Source organism: Carcharhinus amblyrhynchos, chromosome 3 (genome assembly GCF_965287045.1).
Source record: "Carcharhinus amblyrhynchos chromosome 3, sCarAmb.v2.hapA, whole genome shotgun sequence".
Taxonomy (NCBI): Eukaryota; Metazoa; Chordata; class Chondrichthyes; order Carcharhiniformes; family Carcharhinidae; genus Carcharhinus; species Carcharhinus amblyrhynchos.
The window spans coordinates 18607903-18621363 of NC_137326.1; the positions used below are offsets into that span (position 1 = coordinate 18607903).

Sequence of the window (13461 nt, forward strand, 5' to 3'; positions counted from 1 at the left end):
GGGCTACATGCAACATTTGGGCATATAGGAATGATCAGCCTTTTTCACCACTAGTCAAGCTAGGTCTTGGTGTTTGTTTTGAAAGTTTTGGTAATGAGGCATTCTGCCAGTCGAACTTGACCTTTTGCTCAGGAAACTGTCCACCAGGATCCACTAGCTCCTTTTCGTGGAGACCACTGCCTCATGGAGATGTCGTCAAAGATGTTTCTCTGCATTAGTTTTTCCACAGTAAGAAGTCTGACAACACCAGGTTTAAGTCCAACCAATTGGTGGAGGCTGCCTCGCTAAATATTTTTAAGACGCGGGTTGATGGGTTTTTGATAGGAGAGGGGATTAAGGGTTATGGGGAGAGGGCGGGAAAGTGGAACTGAGCAGCGACAGATCAGCCATGATCTTATTGAATGGCGGGGCAGGCTCGAGGGGCTGGATGGCCTACTCCTGCTCCTATTTCTTATGTTCTTATGTTCTTACAGTGTCTACCCCAGTCCAACGCCGGCATCTCCACATCATTAGTTTTTCCATGCAGAATAGGTGGTACAACAACTAAGCAAGCAGATGGGCCCTTGGTTTAATGTCTCAGCTGCACAGTACTGTTAATTTTGTGCAAGTGCTGAACTAGTATTGCACAACATATGAACTTAATTTTTTTACATTATTATTCCACATGAGATATAGTAAAGGATGCTTCATTTAAAATGAATAATTGCACACAAAACCAGTGAATAATGCATCAGATAATAGATTTTTACGGTAATGTGAAGCCCATTTAAAGGGTAAGGCAGCACAAGACTAACAAAGTGAATCTGTTGAACCAGCACTTTGTGCCTCAGACATGAAAGTATGACCAACTGAGCCGTGGCTGACACACGTTATGGCCAAATATTATGCATTTGAAGAGAAAAGATTTCTTCTTTATTTAATTCAGTCACTTTTGTATTAATCAAATTAAAATGTTCATTTAATTTGAATTAGTTTTGAATCGAGAGGAAATACATTGTTGGCAATTGTGTTTATTATTGAAGGGGAAACAAGGGGTTGAGAGTCATTAAGAGGTGGAGAAAGTGATCAAATTATAATATGGGGTTGGGGTCAGTGCTGGAGTCAAGAAGACCTGGGGCGTGCAATGAAGAATACTTGGATTCGAAGTTGATGAGTAAAGGCAGTGGAGAAAATGAGATGAATGAGGAATTTGTATCCCTCTACAAAAAAAAGGAATAAGCTGACCTTAAAAAAAAAATCTTAAAGAACAGTTTATTCATTAGTGTCACAAGTAGGCTTACATTAAATCTGCAATGAAGTTACTGTGAAAATCCCCTAGTTGCCACACTCTGGCACCTGTTCAGGTACACTGAGGGAGAATTTGGCGTGGCCAGTGCACCTAACCAGCATGTCTTTTGGACTGTGGGAGGAAACCGGAGCACCTGGAGGAAATCCAAGCAGACACGGGGAGAATGCTCAGACAGTGACCTGAGCTAGGAATCGAACCTGGGTCCCTAGCACTGTGAGGCAACAGTGCTAACCACTGTGCCACTGTGAACAGGCCTTAAAAAAATGGGCAATGGAAACAAAATGAGCAGCTGAACATATTGTTAGACAAAGAAGAGAGTAATGGATAACATACTTTGCATGAAGGCATTTAACAAACACACACGGCATAGTGGAGCTGTTAAAAATAGAATTCAAGGTGAGGGCAGCTTGCCTGGGATTGCTTTTTAAAAGCTGCAGATTGACTAGAAAAAGCAAACAATACAAATGAACTATTGAACAGGCTAGATACAGGTAGCTGTTTGCAAACAAAATTGGGAGCACAGCCGCTTCAATTTTTAAAAAGATTGTTTCTGTTTGGGCCTCTAGCAATGCATAAAACTGATATCTTTTTTTAAAAATTACAGTTTTTGAAGCAAAATCAGTCTGACTGGTCTCGCAACTGCAGTAGATTCAGTTGGCTAGTCTTGTATTGCCTTACTCTTTGATGGACTGCACATTACTGCAAGAAGCTATTATGCTATGCATTATTCACTGATTTTCCATGTAATTATTAATTTTAAATGAAGGATCTCTTGCTATATCTCATTGGGAAGAACAATATAGAAATGTGAAAAAGGACATAGTGCAGCAGAAGTCCTGTAAGGAGCAGGTTTGTATTCTGATTTCCTGAATAATAAAGTGTAACAGCAGACTTTTGTGATTTCCTATATGGGAGGTTCTTAAACTCTGGCAAGTCACCGACATCCAAGAACAGTTCCTGAACAGAAATGAGATAAGATAAAGAAAAATGACGGAGCATATTCCCCTCTATCTTTGTCCTATTATTAAGGGAATGATGAACTTCAGAACTTACTCCCAAAAAGTGTGACAAGTATCTTAACTGGATAATGAAATATTAATGAAATTGCTTATGAAAATGTTTTCTTAAAATTCTTGAAATCTCTTTTCTTTTTAGGTGGGTGTTTAAACAGCTATATGACAAGGGACTAGTCTACAGAGGAGTGAAAGTTATGCCATTTTCTACTGCATGCAACACCCCGCTCTCTAACTTTGAATCACATCAAAATTATAAGGTAATGCTTAATTTACGAATTCCTTTATAAATGTTTAGCGTTATTAAAGCAGTGCTACCACTCAACTGTAGGCTTGACAGGCTCCTTTGAATTTGTGTGATAAAAGTGGATGCTTTGCAGCTGTCATCCACTATATTTCCCACAGGAAGTGTAAATTCAACAGGAAATAGCCTTTAGTGCAGCTTTTCAAATTGGTGGAAAAGTTGATGATTCTAAATAATCCCCAATCTCTGCACATTTTTTTTTGCTCTACAGACAAGAGGGATCCATCGGAATCCTCTTCAGCTGAATAGTAAATCCAAAAAGCAAAACGCAGTTGCCTCAGTTACTGCAGATAAATGTTCAACGCAAAAGCCATGTTGTTGGTTCATCTGTCTGTTCAGGCTTGACAGAGCATTGGGGCCCGTGGCAAATCTATCCTAATTGCTTCGACTCCTCACAGACCAACGTTGTCCTGGTAGTGAAACTGGTGCGATAAAATTCATCTGAAGCTCACTTCAAATCATTAAAGAGACAATAGGCACATGATAAATTTATGTATTAACAAAATTTTTTGAAGTTTATGTTCTTGGCACTGGGTGAATGATCACCTTGTATGAATGTATCCATAAGAGACAAGGGAAAGAATTTTTTTGAGAAAATTATCCTTTCTGCCCGTGCATTTCCTACTGGGACATAATTCCATAGTTTGCATTGTTTTTATTAACTCCTTGAAGAAGCTTCTCTTTTGAAGGATAGTTGGCATCACCATAATGTTTGAATTTGTGGTTGCAAACTTACTTTGATCACTTTTACTTGTGAAGGAACGTTGGAATAGATTTTCCCTGTATATTCAAACTTACAAGAAGTCCTATTAAATAAAAAAGTGGTGAAATTTGCAGAGAAGTGTGAAGTGGTATGTTTCATTTGGAAGAACAAGGAATGAAGGTTGCAATTCTAAGGGGAGTGCAGGAAGCGAGGCTTAGGGAATACATGTGCAGAAATCATTGACAGTGGCATGGCAGATTTTAAAAAGTGGTTAATACAGAATACAGTCTTTATAAATAGCAGTATGCAAAAGCATCTTAGTTGTGATATACCTTTATAAAATCCTCCCAGCCTTGACTGGAATATCAGTCCATTTCTGGCTCAGCACTTCAGGAAGATGAGAAGGCTTTGGAGAGAGTGCAGACTAAATATAAAGGAATGGTTTCAGGGATGATTGGAGAAGCTGAGACTGATCATCTTTGAGAAGAGAAATTGAGAGGAGATTTGCAAGAAGTGTTCAAAATGATAAGGGACCCAGTCAGATTAGATAGTGAGAAACCTTCCTTGGGCAGAAGGATCACGATCAGGGGACCACTGATAGAAAATGAAAATCCAGGATTGCAGGGAAGGGACAGGGCAGTTAGACCAGCTGTTATGTCCTTGCAGAGCCAACATGTTCAAAAAGGGCAGAATGGTCTCCTGTGCTGAAACCATTATACGATTCAATGAATAAATATACACTAACTATATGCTGACCAAATATAGAGGATTCCTAAGGTTTGCCGACTGGCACACTGGAGGAAGTATAGTTAAATATGCCAGATCTAGGTGTTATTAAATTAGCTTGTGATTCAGAAATAAGAAAAAGCAATATTTTTCTATGAGTTTTCATGGTATTTCAGAGTGGTATATATGGTTGGGTTGAGTGGTTGCAAACTACAAGTTTTCTATCTAGCCATGGAGCTCTATAATAATTGTTCTTGTTTTCTTTTCCTGTTCAGTGGACCTTCGAGCCACATCAACAGTTTAATTAAATTATTTTATAGATTTCACCTCTCAACTATGTGAGCTGGTTTAGCTTTGCTTAAGTCAAATATTACTCATTTAGTCTTTTGACATTTTTCTTTAACATTTTAGCCAGAAACAACTTGAATATCATTAACCATCTGGAACAAGTAATCACGTTTCCTTTATTAATCCTGGGGCAAAGCAATTTTAAACAACATTTTAAATTAGAAATTCAGAATTGAACTTTCCTAGTAAGTGTATCCAGTTCTATGATCAAGAGATAGTCAAACAGTAATGTCGAATTGCAATTTTTTGAAAAGATTGTGCTTTGTCTTCAACAGAGAATGCTGGAAAATCTCAGCAGGTCTGACACATCTGTGGAGAGATAATAGAGCTAACATTTTGACCAAAACATTAACTCTATTCTTCTCTCCACAGATGCTGTCAGACTTGCTGAGACTTCTCAGCATTTTCTGTTTTCGTTTCAGATTCCAGCATCCATGGTAATTCGCTTTTATGCTTTATGTCTTGTCTGATTGCTTGTAGGATGTTCAAGATCCTTCTGTGATTGTGACTTTTCCGCTGGAGGAAGATGAAAGTGTTTCTTTGGTTGCTTGGACAACAACACCGTGGACCTTGCCTAGCAACCTTGCTGTTTGCGTCAGCCCAGAATATCAATATGTAAAAATCAAAGGTAAAACTTATTCCAGATTGAATTACAGGAGGTTTGAAATCTCCGGAATTTACAGTATGTTTCCAGTTTTTCGTTCTACTTGGGAACCTAATTAATATAAATAGTCCTTACATGGCACTTGCTTGGCAGTGAGTCAGAGGCTATGCTGGTGTGAAGAATGGCATGCATAGACATTGAAGGGTTTGGAAAGCAGTTTGTAAGATGTCTTTGAGACAGTGAAGTAGATGTTTGGTTGCTGAAATACAAATAGTTTCCTTCCTGAACTCCATTACAAATTTCCTGACTTGGTTGGTCTCTTCTGAGTCCATTTTCAATTGGTAGAAGTTGAGTGGGATGTGGTATTATTCAGCAAACCCCCTTATTGTACCAGTCAAATCACCAACTTCAAATGTCCTATTCTGCTGGATGCTTTTTTTTGTACCTTTAAGAATGATGATCAAATGACAAAATTGCCTAAAAGAGAAATTAATGGAATTCTTGACATGAATAAATGCTTCCCACAAATCGAGAGACTGGTTTTGGTATGCACTGCCTGGAAACAATCACTGCATGTTCTTTTTTCAGTCACATCTCCTTTCTGAACCTGATTGGCTCTTTTCACCATTAACCTTTGATTAGATGCCACACATTGTCATTGGTATCCCTGTGTTTCACATCTCACTGTTTGCCGCTGTTAACTTTCAAAGCTGTTCCTCAGCACCCCTCTGCCATTGTCAGATTTTCATGCAGAACAGTTCCTCTCTCTACCTTCCCCAACCTTAATTTCTGCCTCTGCCGTAACAGCCGCTGCCACCACCACCACCATTCCCACCGCACCCCCCTCCTGTTTGTGCCTTACTGGCTGGATTCCTATGTTACAACCTGCCATTGTCCAGCTGACAGAATTATTCTGTCCTCACCCCATCTTACTGTCTAAATATTGCACTTTTCCTTTTCTTCTGTGGTGCTGTGAAGTTTTCCCAGACTGAGATGCAGTCCACTGAACTGCACTGTCTTGTGCCTCGCTTCCTCCTTTTCGTCATTTAGATCTACTTAATGAATGGGATCTTTGGGCCTTTGTGTGCACTGACTCTGGTTCTGCTGTAAAATTCCCCATTCCAAACTGTAAAGGTAAAGAACCAGTCTACCATATTGAATGCATTGGTATAGAAATATTTAAAAATTTAGAGCAGATTAAATTGCTTTGTGTGATAAGCGTGTTCGGATTCAGGATGTCCAGTCTATCCCTGCAAATTTGGAAAGTCTGAATCTTTCGAGATTGATTGTTACGTATGAATAATTTGTTTCCTGGTTGCTTAGAATAAAGGTAGCTCGTGTAACAGTTCAGAATATGTTAGAAAATATAAAGAACCCATTCTGAGAAGTCTCTACAGTATGATGGCACAGTAGTTAGTACCTGGGTTTGGTTCCAGCCTCAGGTGATTGTGCGAATTTGCATGTTCTTCCCATGCCTGCGTTCGTTTCCTCAGGGTGCTCTGGCTTCCCCCCACAATCCAGAGATGTACAATTTGGTGCATTGGCCATGCTAAGTTGCCCCTTATTGTCCCAAGGTGTGTAAGTTAGGTGGATTAGTCATGGTAAATGCATGGGAGTTATGGGGGTGGAACTGGAGACAGCCTGGTATAAGATGCTGTGTCAGATTTGGTGCAGACTCAATGAGCCGAATGGCCTCTTCCTGCGCTGTACTCTATTCTACTAAAGCACTTTTCTGCTTATTGGTTTTCTCTTACTGTGTACACGTGCTGAGTTGTCTTAATGTTTTGAAAAATGTAGTTGCAAGAGATCAGTTGAAAAAGAGATATTCCAATCACTTTCTGGAAATGGCTGTGGTTTTCATCAGTTTTTTTTAGATATTGAACAGGGCTGGGGCTCAGAAACAGGCCCTGGCATTATGGACGGCATGGTGGCACAGTGGTTAGCACTGTTGCCTCGTAGCACCAAGGACGCAGGTTCAACCCTGGCCTTGGGTTACTGTCTGTGTGGAGTTTGCACTTTCTCCCAGTTTCTGTGCTGGTTAGGTTGATTGGCCATGCTAAATTGCCCCTTACATCAGGGGGATTATCATGGTACATGTGTAGGGTTGTGGGAATAGGGCCTGGGTGGGATTTTGGTTGATACAGCTCAATGGGCCCAATAGCCGCCGTACTGTAGGGATTCTGGGATTACATGTAAGTGGCTAGTCTTGCTATTGATTTTTAATTTTTGAGTCTTTTTATGGCATCATTGATAAGGGCAGTATTTATTGCCCAACTGTAATTGCTCTTGAGAAGGTAGTGGTGGGTTGCCTTCTTGAACCGCTGCAACCCTTGTGTTGTAAACACACCCAGGATGTCGTTTGGGAGAGAATTCCTGGATTTTAATCTGGCAATAGTGAAGGAATGACAATATATTTCTAAGGGAAGGTGGTGTTTCTTTGGAGGGGAACTTGCAGGTGATGGTGTACCCATGTATCTGCTATTCTTCATCTTGTAGGTAGTGAAGATTGCAGATTTGGAAGATGCTGTCGGAGGAGCTTGGCAAATTGTGCAGTGTGTCTCGTAGACGATACACAATGCTGTCACTGAGCTAAGAGTGGAGGGTGTGAATGTTTAAAGTTGTGGATGGAGTGCCAAAAATGCTTGCTGCTTTGTCTTGGATGGTGTTGAGTTTCTTTTAATGTTGTTGGAGCTGAACTCACCCAGGCAAGTAGAGAGTATTTTATCACACTCCTGACTTGTGCTTTGTAGAGTGTGGATAGACTTGGGATTTGAGAGTTGAGTTCATCACTGCTGAATTCCTGGCCTCAGAACTACTCTTGTATTTATATGACTGGTCCAGTTCAGTTTCTGGTCAGTGGTGACCCTCAAAGCATTGATGGGGTGGCGAATGGAAAACAGCAATGATAATGTCATTGAATATCACTGGGAGGTGGTTAGGTTCTCTTCTGTCGGAAATGATCATTACCTGGAACTTGTGTGGCACGTGTGTTACTTTTTATTAGCCCAAGCACCTCCAGATCTTGCTGCATCTTCTTTACCTGAATAGTTGTGAATGGAACTGAACCCTGAAATCAAGAGTGAATATCAGTCATTAATGAAGCAAATGGAGATGTTAGGCCAGGGCACTGTTCTGCAGCAATGTCCTGGGGCTATATTTGGCTTCCAACAAATGTTTGCTGGTGCCAGGTATGATTCCAGCCAGTAGTAGACCTGTTGAATGCATAAATACATGCTGGTACTGTATCCTTTTCACTTTGTTGAATCTTTGTAACTGAGATTGATGGCTCTGGCAACACATAGATCTTTGTTTTAAAAGAAGATTTTGACAATCAGTGTTTTCCCAAATTGGAAAAGTCAAGTTGCAATGATGCTCCCATGTGGTACTGTTGTCTGGGTTTGTCACAATGACATTCCATGGGTAGCTTCCCCAAAGTTTAAAGATGCCTTTTCTAACAGCATTCTGGGACATTCCTTACCAGAAAGGTGCATGGAACCACGTTGTTGAAACTGTCAAATTTGTTCTCGGAGCTCAGCTAATCTATTGTGGGTAAATAAAACAAACCCAGGTTTAGTTATCTCCTTTTGTCTCCTTACAGTGGAGTGATTTGAGTTTGGTAATTTAACAGGGGTGAATTGAATTCCGTATTCCTGAACTCCTGCCATATGTTGATGTTTCAGTAGTTTCCATTAATTTCCATAAGGGCTTTGCTGGTGCCTTAGCAGCTAAAGGCAGACCAGCAAATAGTCTGGTTAAAATCTCTGCGCATTTGCAGTTAGTTGCATTTGGGAAGATGAAGTTTGATAGAATTATCCCGCTGGATTTTTTTTTGCGCGTGTGATTGGGATTGGGTTCGTTTGTAGTGTCTCCATAATTGAATAGCCTCCCAATACTTATTGATGAGGGCCATAAATGAATAATAGACACTTGAGCAAAGATCTGATGCCTTGAAGGGAAAGAAATAAATGTAATTGAGATAGAAAAGAAAGCTGAAGTGCTTTGTGTAGCGTCACTTCTTTGGAGTTTGCGATCAGCTCAGACTGAATTTGTCCTTCAGAGTCCTTCAACACCTCCATTGCCATGGCAACAATGTCCTACATTTAGTCCTTATCAGAGAATGAACACTTTATGACGCAGGAATGTTGTATTTTATCAGCTGAGCCATTCCTATATTTCAATATAGTACTGTTTCTGTCGATATGCTCGACCACTTGGTGATCTTTGCCCTTGTTCCCTGTGAAATCTGTCCCTTTTTCACCTTGGTCATTCAACACAAGCAATGTGTCTTTACATAGCTCCTTTAAGATAGCTAAAAGGGCTGAGATACTTTGCATGGATGATATCAGACAAAAAGATGCTTGGAGGAAAGAGAGAGGCAAAAGGGCTCGTGGAGAGAATTCCATAGGTTAGGGTCTAGGTAGCCCAAGTCAGTGATGGAGTGGCACAGTGGCTAGCAGTGCTGCCTCACAGTTTCAGGAACCTGAGTCCAATTCCGGCCTTGGGTGACTGTATGGAGTTTAGACATTCTCTCCGTGTCTGTATGGGTTTCCTCCCACAGTCCAAAGATATGCAGGTTTGGTGGATTGGCCATGCTAATTTGCCCCTTAATGTCCCAACATGTATAGATCAGATGGGTTAGTGGGATAAATGCGTGGGGTTGTGGGGATAGTGCATGGTGTGGGCCTGGGTAAAATACTCTGAGTTGGTGCAGACTCGATGGGTCGAATGGCCGCTTCTACACTAGGGATTCTGTGACTGATAAATGAGATCTTTTGAGGGCTTTAAAACCGAAGAGGATTACAGAGGTGGGGTGAGGTGAGGTGAGAGATGGAGGAATTTGAGTTTTAAAATAAGCCATTGGTGGCCAATGAGCCCTTGTAGCTCAGTGGGCAGATTGATGAGATTTTCTAGCTTTTTTTTGTTTTTGTATGGGTGAAAGGAGCTTGGAGTGAAATTCTCCCAAAAAAGTTCTAAGTGTTGAATTTGCGAGAAAACTGGATAATTCATGCTGTTCCTTTCAGTGGGAGTTCACACTAGAACCTCCCACGTTCTGTGCAACGCAGAGGCCACCATCGTGAATATCATTAGATTTCAGGGGGCAGGGCCTATTTCACCGAGAACGTGGAAACTAGCGGGCCTGTGCGCATGCACAGTGGCTCCTAACTGTAAGCCTTTTGATCGCTGGCTAACCCGATCACAGCACACCCCAATTTCCAGTCCCCCCAAAAATGATTCAACACCCTCCCCATTTGCTGACCTCCCACCCGTCCCCATAGATCCATATGCAGATTGGCAGCGGGACTCTCCACCCCCACTGATTTTTCCCACCCCCTTGGCACTGCCTGATGCCTGGTGGATGCTGTTGAGGTGCCCCATGGGAATGGGCACTTTGCCTCTTGGATGGTGCCAGGGAGACAGGCTGGCACTGCCAGGGTGTCCATGTCCAGGGGGCATGACCCCTCTGGGGAACTCTGATTGCCCCCCCACTTCACTTCAGCAGGGTCAGGCCGTTAACTCCCCAAAAGTGGGGAGATATTCTGAACTCCGCTGGAGTGAAATACTGCTGGTGGGATGGGAGATGCTGGTGAGCCCAGAGAATTAAGTCCTGGGCCTGCTAATCACATTAAAATAAGATGTAAAGTACTTAACTGGTGTTCCTGCTGGTTTCCAGCGCGAATCGTATGGCGTACGCAAATCCCATTGCATGCCCAGACACGAGATTCTCCCACCACGCCGCACTAGAAAATTAGTGTGGCAGGTTGGGAGAATTGCTGCCTTGGTGCGAGTTGGGATATGGGCAACAAGAGTTTGGTAGCGATCAAATTAACAGAGTTCATGGTAGGATAATTGAATCAGAGGTAACAAGAGCAAGCGTGAGGGTTTTAGCAACAGAGGAACCATGGTAGTTGTGAAGCAATGTTATAGAGATGATGAAATCATAATGGGCAGTCATGTTTACAGAAAGGATATTTTCCCGGTGTGTCCCATCTCCAATTCCTTTAATTTGAGGGGTACAAACTTCTTTCCCACTGTCCTTCTCCTTAAACAATGTTCACTTGCTCCAATCCCTCACCCGAATGTACCAGAAGTTCATGGACTTCTTTGTCACCAAAATTGAGCCCAGTCACTCAGCTGCCTCGACTGTTTCCATTACCCTTGACCGCCGAGCCAAATCTCCTTTCAAGTTTCCTCTCCCTGATGTTACATCTTTCTGTAGATTCTCTCATGTCTCTTCATGCCTGCTTCAAGCTTTTCTTGTTGATAAAGTCTTACTTTCTGCTTCATCGACTCCAGTTCACTAAAGTGCACATCACCCAACTTCTTTTCCCAGCTTCTAAGTTAGATAATTTAAATATCTCCCTCCTCTTTTGAAACCACAGCCTCATTGCCCATCTTTTAAAAAAAAAACTCACCCTCGCCACCTTGTATTTTAGCAAACTAATGCTTGTTTGCAACTTGCTTTCCTCACTTCTTGGAGTATTGGCATCTCCATGCTCTCAAATCCATACCTCTAATTCCTTGTTTAAATCTCCAACATGTTTCTGTGATGGACACACAGGTGATGGAGACCGCACTGTAACTGCCTTACAAAGGACAATGTTGATTAAGGGAGAGGAAGAAGGGCAAGGAAGAAATTTGAATTTCAAAATAAGCTGTTGGTGGACAGTGAACCACTGTAGGTCGGTGAGCAGAGGGATGATTTAAAAAAAAATCATTCTTGGAAAGTGGATGTTGCTAGCTCGGCCAGCGCTTGTTGCACATCCCTAAGTGTGCTTTAGAAGATGGTGGTGAGCTGCCTTCTTGATCAGCTGCAGTTAATGTGGTGTGGATACACCCACAGTGTTGTTAGGGAGGCAGTTCCAGGATTTTGACCTAGCAACAACGAAGGAACGGTGATATAGGGATGTGGGATGGCTTGGAAGGGAAATCGGGTGGTGGTGTTCTCGGGTATCGGCTGCTCGTGTGCTTCTAAATGGTTGTGGTTGCAGTTTTAGAAGGTGCTATCTAAGGAGGTTTGATGAGTTCCTGCAGTGCATCGTGTAGATGGTGCAAAGATATTCCATGGTTACTTTGATCATTTTTGCTAATCTGGCTGTCGCTAGCACCTGACGAACTAAAAGAGCTGTGTTCGGTGACTCCAGAATCTGAATTTCATGACACCCCACAAAGAAAGCTGCAATTGGAGGCAGTTTGAAATGTTAGCCCCCTTTTCATTCTTATCAAGATTTCTGTAATTGGCCCTAATAACACCTGCAGATTATGGATTCCCATTGGAGTGTTGTCCTACCTACCAACATAAAACACAGCTTCTGGACATTTAAAATCAATTTATGTGCTGTTCGTGCTGTGCTATAATGGCTTACTTATTGATGTGTTTTTACATCAAAGTTTAGCAGAAGCAAAGCAACAGAGAAAGTATTTGCAAAAAAATTGTGATTGGGACATTTCATGATTTGCCACTTCTGAAGTATTCTTGGCAAAACCCAAATTTGTAGCAATTCAAGTCATGATACAGTCCTCTGAATGGAAAACAAGTTGCGCATTGAGTATATTTATGTTCTTGATATATCTGCAGCCTCTCAGATTTGTTATGCTTAGAAAAGATAGCATCTGCCAGTGTGAGATTGACATTTAAATGCTTTTCTGACTGATTTTGTGATATTCTATGGTAAAACATCAACTTTAAATGTTTATTCTGATTGTAGTTCCGATTCTTATTAAAATATGTCTTAAAATTAAATAGCTTCAATTACAATGTATACCCTAATGCCTGGCTAAACTCTTAATGATTCCATTTGTTATGTCTTTGCAGACAACTCTACTGGAAACGTCTATATAATGATGGAAGCCAGGCTGATAGCACTATTTAAATCTGACAGTGAATACACTATTCTGGACAGGTTGGTACATGGTGACACAGTTATCATCTGAAATTAACTGCGGTTTAAGGTGTATTTTACTATAAAATAGAAAACTGTAATCTGTTGTGAAACCACTATTTACCAATCAATTGTGCACAACAGTGCAAATGGAGAAAACTTTAATGCTTGGCTGCCACTCTCATCCCTATTGTGTTTGTGTTTTGTTCACTGTGAATTGTATTTTGTTTCTGGCTCTGATACACTCATGCAAACATTCAGGAAAGAGAGGGTTCATTGAATGGCAGAGCAGGCTCAACGGATCCCTGTTTCTATGTAAAGACCTTAGAGAGGGTATAGTGGAGGTTTACCAGGATGAATGACTGCGGTTATAAAGAGAGGTTAGAAGGAAAAGTTATGATTGTTCTCCTAAGAAAGCTGCAGAGGTGAGATAATAGAGGTTTTCATTGAGTAGATATAGAAAGACATCCTGTGCTGAGTGAGTTGAGATGATGTGGAGATGCCGGTGTTGGACTGGGGTAAACACAGTAAGAAGTCTCACAACACCAGGACTTTACACTGGTGTTGTGAGACTTCTTACTGTGTTTACCCCAGT

At 41.4% G+C, this 13461-nt stretch overlaps 1 protein-coding gene across 1 annotated transcript in view; it reads left to right on the forward strand.

The window, feature by feature from the left end:
* The window catches only part of iars1 (isoleucyl-tRNA synthetase 1), a 180270-nt gene that overhangs the window by 35993 nt on the left and 130816 nt on the right, over positions 1-13461 (forward strand). The window contains exons 6-8 of the mRNA XM_080181800.1: positions 2444-2561; positions 4863-5010; positions 12800-12887. Of these exons, the coding sequence (XP_080037926.1) occupies positions 2444-2561; positions 4863-5010; positions 12800-12887 (354 nt within the window). The remainder of the gene's footprint in view (positions 1-2443; positions 2562-4862; positions 5011-12799; positions 12888-13461) is intronic.